Here is a 17,667-nt window from a genome sequence, read left to right as displayed (position 1 = left end):
GTACAAGGACAGATCACAAAACTATTTTGTCTACTGTTGTAACCTCAGTCACTAAATAAGGCAGTCAGTAAACAAGGACTACCCACCCACCCCTTTGGACTCAGCCAGGACTAGGTTTCCTTAGTGGCCACCCTGCCATAATTAATCGTTCCTTCTCCTGTCTTTTTCTACAGGAGACCCTGCAGGCCCCCAAGGCATGCGAACTCAGCCCCGTCATCGTGTCTGCCATCCTGGTGATTGAAACTGATGAGAAGAAGTGCCTCTCCTGTGGGAAGAGTGAGCCCAGCCCAGCCACGGAGGACAGCGCAGCAGCCCTCTCCGACTGTGGTGCCCATGAAGCCAAAGGAGCCATTCCAACTGGGGGCTCGGGGCCAACCTCCTACATGAATAACCCAGAGTCTGTTCAGTATGCCAAGGTGCTGGGGGGCAGCTGCCGCACTCAGCAAGAAGTCTCGCCCACCATCTATATACGCTCCAGCTCCAGGCAGCCTCTGCTCCACAGCCTGAACCCCAGCCCAAAGTCCTACAAGAACCTGTGGTTCCACAGTGACCGGCCTGAGCGAGCCACCCCCTCCAGCTTCCAAGAGGAGATGGTTTTCTTGGATGGGGCCTTGCTGGATTTCCCATTGCTGCAGGGGCTCAAAATTGATGGCGACGAAGACCTCTGCGACTTCCGACAGCTTTAAGGACCCAGCTGGAGTCACAGGGCTGCAAGAGGGAGCGGCCTACTCTTTTTTGATCTTCCCTTCTTCCTTCTCCTCCCTGAGAGCCATTATTTTGTGTTTGAGACTATAATGTGTCCAGGAAGGTGGGAAAGATAGGCAGTGTTCCCAAGGAAGAGTCACGTTTCTGCAGGCTCGGAAACAGCCATGCTTTAGTTTAGAGCAGGGGTCTCCAAACTCGGAACTTTAAGACTTGTGGACTTCAACTCCCAGAATTCTTCAGCCAGCCATGAAGTTGAAGTCCACAACTCTTAAAGTTGCCAAGTTTGGAGACCTCAAGTTTGGAGTTGAGTAGAAGGCAACCTCAGGGAGGTGTGAGTGTTGGATTTTCATTTCTGCTTCTGCTTCAGAACCTGCCAGAGGCACTGAGATGACCTGAGGGCATCTCCAGGGATGGGAACCAGCCTATTTGGAGGTGCTAGAACAAAGTTCAGAGATTAGGTAAAAATTAGGTGTCTTAACATTTAACATTTTTACAGCTTCAAAACACAAATGCTGCACCACTCCCAATCTGCAGAACTCATGGTGCTACAAGGGCTGTAGATGCAGCCCAATGTCTGTAAGTTCCCCACCCCCACTTTTGCATCATCTCTTTGCAACTGTTAGAAACTCAGTCTTGCTGAATATCCTCTGTTCTCATGACTTCTGCTCTGTAGATGAGCCTGTAGTACAGTGGACTAAAGCACTGTAATTAACATCCGCTGCTTGCAATTACTGCAAGTTCAAATCTCACCAGGCTCAAGGTTGACTCAGCCTTCCATCTTTTCAATGAGGACCCAGATTGTGGGGGCAATAAGCTGACTTTGTATAAATATACAAAAGTCTGAAGGCTATTGCTTAACGCATTGTAAGCCACTCTGAGTCTCTGGAGAAGGGCAGCATATAAATTAAAGCAAAAAAAAAAAAATCTGAATAGATGAGCCACAGCCCTTGTTTCAAGCCGCTCCTGTAGAATGGACATCCTCCTTCCCAGTGGCTTCTTTTGTCACTGGATATACAAAGTGTGTTGGTCATAACAGCTGCCGCCTGTTATGTTATTACCTAGTTGGGTAATGTCTGCAGGCAAATAAGCCAAGAGTACTAAGGACTCCACAGTTCAACTTTGAGCTATAAGTTCTATTGACGGTTCCAATATTTACTGAACTCCCCAATCTGGAATCCCAAAAGAGAGCAGAGTTCAGCAATCTTGGCAGGAAGGCCCATGTCTCCATTACCCAGGACTTCTGTACCATTTTGGTTACTGGTTAAGTCAAGTGAAGGTCTTTTGCCACCCAGGACCATGCAGACCATCCCCTAAACTGCCAAACGTCCACAGAAGAATTCTCTCAGCTATTGAAATGATGTAGATGCTTGTGGAGAAGTGCCAGCCAAGAAGAGCCACAGCTCAGCATGCCCACATTAGCCGGATATAAAGGAAGGAGTAGAAGGAAGCAATGGGCATGAAGAAGGGTGAGAAAGAAGTAGCTGTTTCCTGGTCAGTCTACGTCTGTTATGATGGTCTCTGACTGACTTGCAATGAGGACTCAGTCAAAGACACGGGATGGCTACAAGAGGACACCAAGGAATGGTAAAGAGAAGGCTCATTTGGAGAACTCCCTCATCCCTTCGAAATGCTTTTTCCACAACTGCTGCTATTATTTATCATGTATATAAAACACTGTACATTAAAGGTGCTCTTGTATTGTCCTCATCTGAACTCCGAGGAAAACTCCTTATTCTTTTCTTCCTATCACATAGCCAGAAATTAACTGACACATCACTGATTTACATAGATTTGCACGGCTGCTCATATCACCATAGTGACTTTGGGCAGCAAAACATGTAAAATATCAACCACAAGAACCAATCAATATATGAAGCCTAAGACAGTGTCCCCCAACCTTTCCAGCTTTGTGGGGGGGAGGTGAGGGAGAGGAAATGGCTCCACACAAGCAGCAGCCATGTGCATTCTATTTGTGTGAGCAGTGGGCACGCACGTGCGCACATGAAGCTCCATTTGTCTGCCACAGGTTTGCACAAATGGACCTTCACACACGTGTGAGTGCCTGCCACTTGTGGAAATGGAGCTGCATGCACAAGGACACACCTGCCGCTTGCAGGGCCCAGTTCCAAGCGGTACCCCTGGCGTAAAAAGTCCACAAAGGTAAAAACAAATCCAATGAATTAAAAGTGCCCTGAAGGCTCCATCTACTGTACCCATTCCCACCCTTGAGAGCAGAATTGGATCTTTAAAGCTTGTCCAAAGACTCAGCAGACCAAGGCTCCACTTTAGTGGAGGTCAGAGTATGGTGTCCCAAGGGGGCACAGGAAGGGGGCACACTGCCACAGGAAAGGCTTGTTTTCTGGTCCCTCTGGGTGACATTCTTTAACCTGACACTCCGTCAAAGGGGACACAACTGAATGTTTTGGGTGATACCGCAGCATTTACCAACACCCGACAACTATCCAAGGGAGATGGGTGCAGTGGTGGGATTCAAATAATTTAACAACCGGTTCTCTGCCCTAATGATTTACCCAAACACAATAAGCAGAGAGAAAATGTTTACATACCAAGACATTTTAGACAATAGCGGTAACCTCAAATCTAATGAGACATTGAAAGAGCAAGGGATCCATATAGATTGGTGGCCCTATTTACAGATAAAATCCCGATATAGGAAAGATAAACAGGAAGAGGGAATAGAAGCGGGAATAAATAGCTTTGACAAGATATGGCTTGGCAACGAGAATAAACTATTAGCTAAATTATACTCCTACCTGCTCGATTATGATAGAGAAGGAGAAATACTTAAAAATGAAATGATTGCTTGGGGAAAAAATATTGATTCAAAGATAAATTTAGACGATTGGGAAGAGATATGGAATAGCAATCTTAAATTGACAAGAGCAATAAGCTATAAGGAAAATCAGTATAAAATGCTGTACAGATGGCATTTAGCACCATCTAGAATTGCAAAGATCTATCCGAATGCAAGTCCCAAGTGTTGGAAATGTGGCCACCACCAAGGTACCTTCTACCATATGTGGTGGACATGCCAGGAAGCGAGGAAATTCTGGAAAAAAATACAAAAATGGGTCCAAGAAATATTAAATGAGGATATTACCTTTTTACCTGAAATCTATCTCCTGGGAGTGCTAAAACGGAAATTTGTTAAAGAAAAGAAATATCTGATTATTCATATCATCACGGCTGCTAGACTCTCCTATGCCAGTTGCTGGAAAGAGAAAGGATGTCCGACTGAGGAACAGATAGTCAATAAAGTATTGGACTGTGCAGAAATGTGCAGATTAACGTATGTCTTAAATGGAAAGGAAGACACAGAATTCTATACGATCTGGGATCTGTGGTATAGGTGGTTGAAAAATAAATGCAAAAGTTAATTCTCATTAGGACAATGTACAATTATTAATCAATCTATATATTATTGTTGTATCATGTATTCAATTTCACAGAATTTATGTATGAATTGTATAATACTTAGATAATTGATTAGATTCCATATATGTAAATATACAAGATGACTACACGTTGCCGAACCGTAGAGTTTGAAATGTAATATATTCTTTATTCAATAAAACTTCAAATATATATATATATATATATATATATATATATATATATATATATATATATATATATATATATATATATTTGAAGTTTATATATATATATATATATCCATTCCCAACGTGCCAATAAATGTGTGAAGGAGGTTTATATTTTTTTTAACTATGCTGCCCAGGATAGAAGCTTCATCCTGCAATAATTCCCATCGGAATTCAATTTAATTTACTTAATCCTCCAGCAACTGATACTTAGCCACTGTATCTTCAAAGCTACTACTATATTAGCCAGGCAAACTCTTATTTTACTGTATAATTCCTATCTCTTTTTGCAATTTGGAGCGCAAGTACTTTTATGCTTTCAATTTGGTCTGCAGTCAGTTAAAATTGCACCTTATCAGTGCTGGATTTAATCCCCTCCCATTTCAGCACTAGATGGAGATGCAGTCCTACCAATTGCTATGTAGCCCAGGTGAAAAACTTATGTGTTTTAGGATAAGTTGACTTGTATTTTAAGTTGATAAGGATGTTTGATAATAAGTACCATACAAGAATTCTGTGTGTCTTTGGTTTCCTTGCAGAAAATTTCTTCCCTGAGATATGAATTCCTATACTCCCAAACAATGGACTGAAACATGATGTTTTCAAGTATTTATATAAGCGTATCTCAGAATTGGCGGTAGAACATAATTCAGCCAGAAAATATAACCTTTGACACAGATCTCAGATTTGGAAAAGAAACACATATTCATGATCCCCAGGGTCTGTAAAGCCCCAAACACACTGAATTGCAGACCTGAGCTTTCCCTGAGGAGTTAGATGAAGGCGGAACTCAGAATTGGCCATAGGACTCAATTCAGCCAGAAAACGTACCTTTTGACACAGACCTCAGATTTGGAAAAGAAACACATATTCATATTCCCCATGTTCTGTAAACTCCAAAACACACTCAATTTTCAGGTCCAAGCTTTACCTGAATAGTTAGACCAAACTGTATCTCAGAATTGATGGTAGGACTCAATTCCAGTTGTTGGAGTGATAGAAAGTTAGTCATAACAACATTCCATACTTGAGGATTTTGCCTGCGTCTGATGGAGACTGACTCAAGATTGTATCCAGTTGAGTGTGAAGAGTTGATTGGACAATGTATTGAACTTGTGGGTGTGGGGCAGGGCTGTGAACTGTCATCTGGGTGTCGACAACCTGGTCTCGGCTAGTCCACCCAACCGCTCTGGAAGCAAACAACAACCAGAAGGAAACGAAGCGGTTTGCAGCGTCTTTAATCAGGTTAAGCACAGCAACACAGGCAGGAGTAAGGCACAAGCCGGCATCGACGTTTAAAGTTAGCGCTACACGCAGCCGCTGTGTAGTGCTCTTTATACACTTAGTAACAAGCAATTTACCATTTGGCAATCAAACAGTTAACACAACACCCCCCTTCCCACTAGCTTGCTCGATGATAGGGCATGCTTCTGTTACGTCACAAGGAGGCGCTATTCGCAAGCTTTATGCTCCACCGAGCTCCGATGAAAGCGTTCGTTTCTTTTGTGCTTGAGCGGCAAGGTCCCTCCAAACAGCTGGGAGCACATCACCAGAGTTTACAGCCGCTCGGCCCCTTCTCATCTTCCTCCCCAACAATGGCGAGACCCATCTGGGGCTCGACAGGCGGCTCCCCTCTACCAGGAGTCCACCTGCAGGAGGTAAAACAGAGACATTAGTTACAGAAGATACTCTACCCACTGGGTCCCGGTTTATCTGGATGTTGGCGATGATACCGACGGATTAACTGGTTGGCATGGACATCTGGGGCTGCCACCCAAGACGCTTGTGCTAACGGACAGTCTTTCCAATGTACTAAGTACTGCAGCCTGCCCCTGTGTACCCTACACAGACAAAGGTCCAAGTCATCCAGGAAGCTCCCACACCCAAGAACAAGACCGAACTCCAGGCGTTCTTGGGGCTTTAAAACTTCTGTAGTCTTTTCTTGCCACACAAAACTTCTGTAGCTGAGCCTCTCCATTGCTTGCTTGACAAGAAGATGTCTTGGTCATGGAGCTGAAAAGAAGCTGCTGCTTTCTCCGCTGTTAAGGAATTGCTATCTTTAAACAGCATCCTGGTCCAGTACAACGAGAATCTCGCTTTGGATCTCACCAGTGACATCTCTCCATTCAGCATTGGCACTGTTTTAAGCCACCGATTCCCAGATGGAAGAGAGGTCCCGGTTGCCTTTTTTTCATGGACTTTGTCATGAAATTACAGCCAGCTGGACAAGGAGGCTTTGGCTGCGGTCACAGGAGTCAAACACTTCCATGAATACATCTACGGCAAATCATTTGACCTTGTGACCAATCACAAGCCACTACTGGGCCTGCTTGCTGGGGACTGCCAAATGCAACTATGTCAGCTAGGGAGTTTTAAGTTGCCTTTCAGTGGAAATAAATAAAGAGCTGTTTGAGATAACTCTGGCCTCACCTCCATTCTTTGCCCACAACATAACAACAACAAGAAGACTTTCCTCTCCCTCTCCCCCCCCCCAATTCCTGATCCTGCCTTTCTGCTACCAAGCAGGCAGTTAGGGGATACCAAGCATGCCCAGGGGGAGCACCTGGCCAGGCTGGGATGGGCCAGGGCTAAGGCAGTGGGGGTCATCCCCTCACCATCTCCCTGGTGGCCCCACTGACCAGATCTAAACACATTGCTGGCCGAATGCGGCCCACGGGCCTTGAGTTTGACATCTCTGAACTATTGAAATCTGTCTTCTTTTAATTCAGGGGAGTCAAACTCAATTTCATTGAGGGCTGCATCAGGATTGTGGTTGACTTCAGGGGCCTGGGGTGGGTGTGGCCAGGGTGGCCGTGGCTGTGGTGGCTGTGGCCAGCTCCTACTGCTGCTGTGCTCACTCTCCTTGGCTAAGTTGCCCATAGTGTGTGCAGGAGGCCAAAGTGTATGGGTCGGAGGGAGGTCCACTCCTCTCCTTGCGAGGAGACCCAGCTTTGTAACCAAAGCATCCTCAGTGATAGGATGGGAGACCACCAGGAGAGGTCAGGAGGCAGGGACAAAAGGCAACAGGGCTTCTGGTGACCAAGTGCTAAGGGAAGAAAGGAAGGAAGGAAAGGTTCCTTCCTTCCTTCTCTCCTTCTTCCTTCCTTTCTTCCTTCCTTCCTTTCTTCCTTCCTTCCTTCTTCCTTTTTCTTATTTTTCCTTCCCTCTTATTCTTTCTTTTTTCTTCCTTCCCTTCTTCCCTTCTTTTTCCTTCCTTGCTCTCTTCCCCTCTTCCCTTTTTCTTTGTCTTTCCTGTCCCTTCTTGGATGCATTCTCTTTCCTTCTTTTTCCTTCCTTGCTCTCTTCCCCTCTTTCCTCCTTTTTCTTTCTTTCCTGTCTCTTCTTGGATGCTCAAATGCAAAAGGGGAAACATTTCTCTATGCCTCCTCACCTTGTGATCAAATGCCACTTTTGCTAGTAGTTTGTGGCCACTTAAAAGACTGAGAACAAACCAGACTCAGTTTATCCCATGCTTGCATTTTGTGGGGGTGTCCTCATACAATAGTACAGCAAAACTGTGAAAATGATGGCTGATAGTTGATCAGAGCTCCTCTGTTTTTTATGTGCAACAGCTTTAGCGTTTAAGAACAGAGGCAAGTTACTTGCTTTTCTATATACATAATCCTTAAAAGAGCTCTCCTGTAGGGACCATGCTATGGTCTAATTCAGACTGGAAATATAGTCAAGGAAAATATTTTTCTCCACTTGTTTTGTCCTGTTTTCCCCACTTGAAATGGCTGTTTGCAACACACAAGGAGGGGATACTTTCCCAAGAGTTCACAATTCAAGAATACTAATGTGCCATTTGTTAAGTACACATGAGGTATCTCAGGGTGGGGAAGGCCATGGAAGGCCTATTGATAGAACAGGCCCTCAAGGTCTCCCTGACCCATTAAGATACCTCATGCTTTGTTGCATGTTTCCGAGGATCTAGCCCAATAACTCCAACGCAGGTTAAGTTTGATTCAAAAGACATTTATTTACATCTTACTTATCTCTTACAGGTGAACATCTGGAATGGCGCTGGACCCTTGGACAATGACTTATATACCTGGGAGGCGGAGTCAAGGTGAGGAGGGGTCAAGGGAAAGGCTAGGTGGGATGGATAACGTTAACCCTTGCCCTGCCATGAGTGCACTGTATTAGGCATTTGTATGTAACATGCTTCTCCCTCCCTTCCAGCCACAAGGACTCACTTACCTTGCAAACATCTGTCTCCTCTTTCCCAGTGTTTCTTTGCCTTTGAGGAAGGGAGAGGAGAGTTGCCTTGGAAATGCTTTTCTGCCAAGAATGGATGCTATAATACCATGCAGGTTCAGGCACCCACCCTCTTTTGCAGGGACCCAGAAACTCATTCTTGGTGAAAAGTGTTTGCTGGTCTTTTGCTCCTGCCCAACTACTTTGCACTTAAGTACTTAATGAAACCTCATTGTCCCATGGAGCACGCTTGCATGGAAATGCGGCATCTGCATGCACATGGGGCACTTGGAGCAATTTTTGAAGGCAAACCCGCTGCTGCGTCTGCTCCCTGCCTGGCCAGCCAGTTGGCACAAAGTCTCACTATTTTTCTCCTTGTGGTCGTCCCTGCTCAAGCAGCGGCGGGCTCCATGGGGTCTCATTCCTGCTCTGGCATGGTGAACTTCGGTGGGCTGGATGTGAGTGTGAAGGGCCGGGCCTTTCTCGCTCAGTTGGAGGCTTCGTTCAGCCTTCAAACAGTAAGGCTGGCCATGGAATTGGAATTGGCTGGGCACAGGAACCAATGCCATCTGTGGCCCTGATACGCTACTCGCTTGTGGGCGCCAGCCTTACTGTTTGAAGGCTGAATGAAGCCTCCAACTGAGCGAGGAGGCACTAAAAAATATAGTTCAGACCTTCCAACTTCTCACGAAAAAAGAAATCTCATGAGGTTGGAAGATCTGAACCATTTTTTTTTTACCATAGTCCCACAGACTACTTTAGTTGCCCTGCATGCAGCGATGGAGAACTGGGCCTGTGCATATGCACGCATGCTGGGATGATGTGGCCCGGGCCGAAGTGATGTGGGCTGGTCCCTTACAGTTTCCAGGATAGCCGTGCGGGCCTGAGTTTGACACCCCTGATTTAATGTTTTTTTCCATTCAATTGTGTTCAATTGTTGGAGCCTGCTTAGAGAAGTCCCTGCAGTTCTTAGCAAGGTTTTTCAGAAGTGGTTCACCATTGTTTCCTTCCTAGGGCTGAAAGAGTGTCTGGTTCAAAGGCATCCAGTTGGGTTTGTGCCCAAGATAGAACTTGAATTCCCCATCTTCTGGTGAAGGTCTGGTGCCTTCACCATAGCATCAAATTGGCTTTCTCTTCTAACTTAACTCTACTTTCTTATGTCCTGCATTCTGAAATGGAGAAATAATGGCACCTTCTTCTATGTACTTGAAAAGTGCTGTCAAATCTCCCATCTAGTTTCTTCCGTTTCTCTGCAGTGGATTTCATTTCTAGTCCCCTAGGAAGACTAGAAATCTTCATGGCTCTTCTCTGAAATAGGTAGTTTAACTCTTCCTTAAAATGTGGCGTCCAAGACACATTATTCAACATGTCTACCAATGCAACAGTGGAATTTTTATTTCTCTTGAGATGGCTTAACATTGCATGGGAAGGGGAAGGTGGAGGAGGAAGGGAAAGGGAAAAGAAATGTCAGCTGCCTATCTTCACTTTCTTTGAAGCTTGCTAGTAACTTCCATAACCAGAGGGAAGGGGGCATTTGGGAGGAGAAGAGTGCTGAAGGTGCAAAAGAATGCTGTGAGAATTTGGAGAGTAGGGACACTGATAGGAATCAGAGGTGCCAAACCGAGCCATCTTCCTGCCTTCAAGGACGCTGACCCGGGGAAAGGAATTTAGAGTGGCACCTGAGGAACAAGGTTCCCAAACATCTGAACAGGACCTGATTGGGCTATTCTCCCAGGCGGAGGGTTTTAGACATTGGGAATTGCTTTCAATATAATAACAATTCATTAAATAAGTCCAACATTACATTACTAATCACTTCTTCCAATGTTTTATACAACTCGGCTGGTAAGCCATCTGGTCCAGGTGCTTTTCCATTCTTTTGTCTTTTTATTGCTTCTGTTAATTCCATTATTGTTATTCTTTCATCTAACATTCCTCTAAATTGTTCTGATATTTTAATTAAATCTGATTTTTCCAAAAAGTTTTGTATCTCCTCCTCAGGGATCTTTTCCTGTGAATAGAGTTTTTCATAATATTCTTGGATTACTTTCTTTTTTTTCTTCAGTTCTATATTGTAATTTCCCTTCTTCATCTTGTAGATACTTTATAACTTTTTTCTCTTTCTCTTTTCTTAGTTTATACGCTAGCCATCTTCCTGGTTTGTTTGCGTTTTCAAAAAAATTCTGTTTTGATGGTCTCAATTGGTTTGTTAATGCTTCTTGTTCATTTAAGATTATTTCATGCTTCTTCAGTTCCATCAATTTCTTAATTTTTTTTATTTTGAACATCTTTCTGAAACTTTTTTTCCAAGCTTTTATATTGTTCTTCCAATCTTACTTGTTTCTGCCATTTCATTTTGTTCTTTTTCCCCAAATATGTTATTGCCAGTCCTCTAATATATGCTTTTATTGTGTCCCATACATTTTGGAGTGATGTATCTTCCTTTTTATTTAATTTTTTAAAAATGTCCAATTATTTTCCCACAAATTCCTGGAATCCTTTTTCATTTAATATTGTTGTATTCAAAGTCCATCTTGTCTTTTTCTTTTTCCCTTTCCATACTATTGTCATCGGACTGTGGTCAGCCCAAATATTTGAACCAATATTCACTTCTTGCACCTCTTCTATAAGTCCAGTTGACATCCATACCATATCTATCCTTGACCATGATAGATATCTATTTGAATAAAAAGTATATTGACTCTCCTTCAAATGTTTTTGTCTCCAAATATCTTGGATACTTAATTCTTCTACCATTGTTAAAAAGGATTTTGGTAATGTTTTCTAGTTTTTTTATTTGTCTTCAGAGTTTTATAGTCCAAATCTGGGTCTGTAACGGCATTAAAATCACCCATTATACATACATTTTCATAGTTCAATGCTATAATTTTTCTGTTCAATCGATGATAAAATTCTTCCTGCTTTTCATTTGGTGCATACAATGCTATCAAAAGTAATTGTTTAAAGTTCATTTTTATTTCCACCACCAAAATCCTGCCTTCCTCATCTTCAAAAATTAGTTTAGGTTCTAATTTTTCTTTTATATATAATGCCGCACCTCTTTTACTTTGTTGTATCAGTGATGTAAATAAAACTCCTAATTTGGGATATATTTTTTTAATTTGACTTATATGCCGCCCTTCTCCAGAGACTCAGAGTGGCTTACAATGTGTTAAGCAATAGCCTTCATTCTTTTGTATATTTATACAAAGTCAGCTTATTGCCCCCACAAACTGGGTCCTCAATTATTATATTGTAATAATTTTATGTGTTGTTTTCTAATATGAACTTCTTATAAACATATAATGTCCATCTTCAGAGTATTTAATTTAGCCAATAGTCTTTCTTTTTATCGCTGCATTTAATCCATTTACATTTAAGGATATTGCTTTTATTTCCTCTCCCATGTTTATTTATTACTAGGTTTTAATTTCATTGCCCTCATCTCTCTTTGTTCGCTTGGGTCTTTGGCTCTTGCCCCTTCTCTCCAAGCCCTCTCTTCTTTCATTTTTTCCTCTTTATCCTTTTCTTCATCTTTCTCTTTTGCAATGCCTACAGCTCCCAAATCTTCTTCCATTGATCCACAAAGTTGTTGATAAAATAACTTCTCTTTCTCAATTGAATCAAGTCTGTGTCTTTGTTCTCTCCATGTCACCATAATCCCTTCATGTATTAACCATCTAAAACTCACTCCTTTGGATATTAAAAATCTTGTTAAAAATTGGTATTCTCTCCTCAAATCTCAAACTCTTCTAGGTATTTGTCGTAGAACCACAAGTTCTTTATCCTTGTGTTTCAGTGCTGTGGTCTTTACTGCTTGAAGTATCTTTGATTTCATTGCTCTCTTTGTAAATCTTACATGTACTTCCCTTGGTAATTTATTCCTTACTGCATATCTAGTATAGATTCTAAAGGCTTCATCAATCTCATTTAAAATCTTTTCTTGGGGTCATTCCAAGGCTTCAGCCAAAATCTCTGCAATTATTTCTGGTAAATTTTCTCCTTTTTCTTCTTCTATATTTTGGAATCTTAAGTAAAATTCTGAGCATTCCATTTCGAGAAAGATAATTGTCCTTTCATGGATTTTGTCCACAGAAACCAGATTTTCAACTTTTTTCTCTGTCATTTCCACTTTTTCTTCTACTTTTGTAATTCTCTCCTCCTTCTTCCCCATTATTTCTTTCATTTCTTGCAGTACCTGTTTGATATCATCATAGAGTGATTGCATAAATTTGTGCAACTCCATCATCTCGGATGTTTTCTGCACTTTTGACACTCAGGGACTTGGTTCTGGCTGTGTATATTTCTTCATTTCTTCATTTTCACTTCTCCAAAAGCTTAATATAAATAGTTGATAATCCACTTATGGTTTAATTATAATCCAAATGTCTAATTCAATAATTGAATTAGTAGGCAAAAAATAAAAAATAGGAAAAAGGAAAAAAGGAAAAATTCTCAAATCATCCCTTCCCTTCAAAAATATAAGGGAAAAATAAGGGGAAAAAAACAAGCCAGAGGAGAGGGAGGAAAGAAAAACAAACAAAAAAAGATATTGTAACCCAACTGTTTTAAAAGGGGAAAAAAAATTTTTAAAGATCAAAATCAAAAATGAGTGCCCATAAAGAAAAAAATCTCCTTCTGCAGTGTATTTTGCATTTGCTTTTTTTTTTGCTTTGCTTTTTTTTTTTCTTTTTTTCTTTTTTTTTTTTGGCTATATAAGCTATCACTATACCCCTTAGGTATGCTTTAGCCATATCCCATATAATTTGTAATAATGTTTTTTTTTGTTTGTTTGTTTTTTTAATTTGATTTATATGCCGCCCTTCTCCGGAGATTCAGGGCGGCTTACAATGTGCTCAGCAATAGCCTTCATCCTTTTGTATATTTATACAAAGTCAGCTTATTGCCCCCACAAACTGGGTCCTCAATTTACCTACCTTAGAAAGGATGGAAGGCTGAGTCAACCTTGAGCCTTGGCGAGATTCGAACCTGCAGTAATTGCAGGCAGCAATGTTGGTTGTTTTGTATTTTCTGTAAAAAATAATTCAATTTCTTTTTTAATATTTAAAATAAATTCTTTTTCCTTTAAAATTTGGGGATTCAGTGTCCACCTTCTCCTAACTTTTTTCTGTCCTTTCCAAATTATTTTTAAGGGGTTGTGATCAGCCCACATATTTGGCATTATTTCTATTGTTTCTATATCCTTTCCTACAACTCCATTCATTCATGCCATATCTAATCGGGACCAGGATTTATGTGGGTTCGAGAAAAAAGTGTATTCCCTTTTTTTTTTTTTTAATTCAATTCCCTCCACTGATAGAATAAATTGAGTTCATATACCATATCAAAGAATGATCCTGGTAGTATTTTTTGTTTCTTTTTATTTTTCATACTACTAACATAATCCTTTTTTTCGTTCACCACCACATTGCAGTCTCCTATCATGCAAATATTTCTTGTTCTATGTTCCTGTTTTATTTCTATAACTTTTTCGTGTAATTTGCTGTAAAATTCTTTTTGATTCTCATTTGGGGCATAAATTGTCACCAACAACCATGATTTCTGCCCAATTTGTAGTTCTATCATTAAAACTCTTCCATCTATATCTTGATATTTTAATTTAGCCTTTACTCCCTCCCTGATATATACTGCTATTCCCCTCTGTTTTTGTTCAGCTAATGCTGTGTATAGTGTTGCTAATTTCGGGAATTCCAAACATTTTCTATGCTGCTCTTTTATATGTACCTCTTGTAGGCACACTATAGCTATACCTTGTTTACTAATTTTGTTAGTATTTGTTTTCTTTTAGCAGGGGCATTTGATCCGTTAACTTTTTTTTTTTTTTTTGCTTTAATTTATATGCCGCCCTTCTCCGGAGACTCAGGGTGGCTTACAATGCATTAAGCAATAGCCTTCATACTTTTGTATATTTATACAAAGTCATCTTATTGCCCCCACAATCTGGGTCCTCATTTATTGATATTAGCCTAATTTCTTCTTCCATTGTTCTACTTATATATTGGTTTGTCTTCTATTGATTCTAACATCTCTTTGTGGTCATGTTCTCAAACCCACTCCTTCTCCTTCCCTTTGTCCCTTTTCTTCCTTGCTTTCTATCTCCAGTTTTATTTCTTTGAACTCCCATTGCTGGTCTTCCTGACTTCTAGATTCCAATTCCTCTTTGCTACTGCTCTCTTCTTCCACCCCCTCCAGCTGACCATAGAGTTCTTGTGTCTTGTCTAGATTGTCTATCTTGATCTTTCTCTCCTGCTATGATACCAACATCCCTTCTGGAATTAACCATCTAAATAGTATATTTCTTTTAATCAGCTGTGCAGCGAGAAACCTACAGTCTCTGTTCTCTTACTTTCTTCGAGACTTATTTGAATTTCTTTATCCTTATAAATCATTGGGTCATCTCTCGTAATCTTATAAATTATATCTCTGACTTTCTTTCTCGCAAATCTTATATGAACTTCTCGTGGCAGTCTATTGCGCCTAGTGTAGTTTGTGTGAATTTGGTACGCGTCGTCGATTTCCAATAATATTTCCTGCCTATCCCTTTGTAATGCTTCCGCTATCAGCCCTGCCATAATAGTGCCCAAGTCTTCTTCCTTTTCTTCCATTACATTCTGGAATCTTAGATAGAATGCAGCTCTCTCCATTTCCAGGTGGATAATTGATTCTTCGAGTCCCTTGTTCATTGCCATCAATTTTTTTGTCTACTACATCCAGTTTTTTTTTTCATTTGTTCCAACCTCACTTCCACTGTCTTTATTCTTCATTTTTCTCAATTGTTTGTTGTATCATCTCTATCTTATTGTCCAATTTATTCATATCTCCTTTCAATTCTATATGATTTTTAGACAGTTTCCTGCATCTTCATCATCGTTTCCTGAATGGCCAATAATGTTGTCTGCATAGTTTGCATGTTTGATATTACGCTGTTTTTCTGTCCCCAGCATTCCTTCTATTGTTCTCTGACCTGATGGGGATGAGGGTGTCAGTGATGGGCTTGATGTTGTTTTCTTTCCTGTTCTCAATCTTGTCGTTGTAGTGCTTGTCATATTACTCAAGTTTATAGTACTCTTTTAATTAATTCTCAACTTAATTCAAATCTACTCAATTCCCTTTATAACCAATCTTGGCAGTACCTTAAATACAATGTTATTTGTTCTCTTAATTCTTCTTTATACCTTTATACCTTAATCCCTTCTTAATACCTTAATTTAGCCTCTAATTATTCATTACCACTATATATTTATATAAATGTCTATAAGTATTATTTTCACAATACTCAAATATATATGTTGGAATCTCAAGCAACCAGTGGTGTTGTAAGGCCTGCCAGAATTCTTCCTTCTTTGCAGAGGGTGGCTAGCAATAGGGAGAGAGAGAGGATTGAGCCAGAAGATAGGCTGAGATCTCAACTAACAATCAAGGGTGCTGTGATGCCTACCAGAATCCTTTCCCCTCTACAGCAGACAGATAATAATAGAGAATCTGAGAAAGCTGGGCCTGTAACACGAAGCCAAGTAGCTAGGAGGAGGAAGCAGGAAGAAAAACTGTTGTCCTCCAATCAGAACACAGAGTTGAAGACTAGCCAGCATACGTCAGCAGCAGCAAATATAGATAAGCGACAGCTCCGGCCCCGCAACAGAGAACCCATAGCTTCTACATGAAACAGAGCCTGAAGATGACAGGGTGTGAGCCTGTCGAAACGTTGCTTTAAGAAAAACTTTTAAAGTCACTGGTAGGATTTTAGCTGAGGTTTTAAAGGACCTTGCAGAGTGCTCTGTAAGGAATTTTAGAAGATTTTAAGCTGGGATTTTAACCAGGATTTTAAGAAGCACCGGAGTACAAGACGCACCTACTGTTTTTGTTTTATTTTTTTTATAAAAAGCTTTTTTTTATTTTTTAGACAAACACACATACAAACATACAATGTATTTTCTTTGAACAGAGCATTTGGTCGGTTCACAAATTTAAACAGTGTTTAGTCATTTCAATTAAATTTACAATTTCTATATTTCCTTTTTGCCATATTTATTCCTCATCTATTTTTTTAAAAAAACCAATATTACCCTTCATCCTCTTCTCTAATCTTAATCAAATTCAATTTTTCCCTTCTATTCTATATTATACCCCTTCACATTGTCATCTATTTTTATATCCATCCTCACATTGGTTAATTATGTAATATTACAGTTGTTTTGCCCATATAATCCTCCAAATCACAACTTATTTTTTTTTATTGAAAAAGTTTTCAAATACAAATTTTCCCCCTTTTTTTCCCCCTCTCCCTCCCCCTCCCTAACCCCCCCTCCCCACCCATCCCCCCCTGTGACTTCTTCATTACCAAAAAAAACCCTAATTCATAACAGATTACTTACTCCCTCCTCTAGATATTGACCTTTACTTACTAAAAATATTATTAATATTATAACATCCCCCTTTATCCATACATATCAAAAAAGAGAAAAGAAAGGGGAAAAAAAAGACATTACACTATGACATTATAAAATAACTTCTCCACTTTAAAACTATACGATAAGTCCTACTTTAACATTTAATCTTCTATATATATTACTATAACATTCCAAAGCGGCCTTCCCCATAAAATCTAGTTTAACATTTATTCCACTCTATCCATTTCCTCCACTCCCCTAAATATAACACTTAAAAATCCCTTTTCTTAGACTAATCAATCTACTAAATAGCTTATTCACCCACTATCATGCAAAATTGCCGTACACAACATTTCTTAACATCTTTGATTCATTGCCCACACTTCTTAAAAATATATGTCTATATTTTCCATTATATCTAAATAAAAAAAAAAAGAAAAGACAATGACTTTAAATTTATAATCCATATAGCATCTTCTTTGAGGTCTTTCCACTGGATTGGTAGAACCAACATCCATAATCGGGTAACATAGCTTACTGGTGCAACAGTTTATTCAGGATCTTCAGTCATATCTGCCCCCATCAGTAGTAAATATCTTCTTATATGTATAAAAGTAAAAACAACCACCCGAGTGACATTATAATTATATTCCATATAGTAATAATTGTGGGTTTCATCAGGATTATTAATTCCCATCATCGTAGTGGGTAACAACCCGATCTTCTGCATGCCC

The 17,667-nt window shown here is 40.3% G+C and overlaps 1 protein-coding gene across 1 annotated transcript in view; it reads left to right on the top strand.

The window, feature by feature from the left end:
- Positions 1 to 2,418, top strand: part of CSF3R (colony stimulating factor 3 receptor) — a 72,351-nt gene extending 69,933 nt beyond the window's left edge. The window contains exon 16 of the mRNA XM_034413167.3: positions 174 to 2,418. Within this exon, the coding sequence (XP_034269058.3) occupies positions 174 to 686 (513 nt within the window). The 3' untranslated portion in view covers positions 687 to 2,418. The remainder of the gene's footprint in view (positions 1 to 173) is intronic.
- Positions 2,419 to 17,667: the final 15,249 nt, after the last annotated feature.

Source organism: Pantherophis guttatus, chromosome 10 (assembly GCF_059756535.1).
Source record: "Pantherophis guttatus breed Tessera chromosome 10, ASM5975653v1, whole genome shotgun sequence".
Classification (NCBI taxonomy): Eukaryota; Metazoa; Chordata; class Lepidosauria; order Squamata; family Colubridae; genus Pantherophis; species Pantherophis guttatus.
Note: the sequence above shows the minus strand (reverse complement) of the source record. Positions and strands in the feature narration are given on the sequence as shown.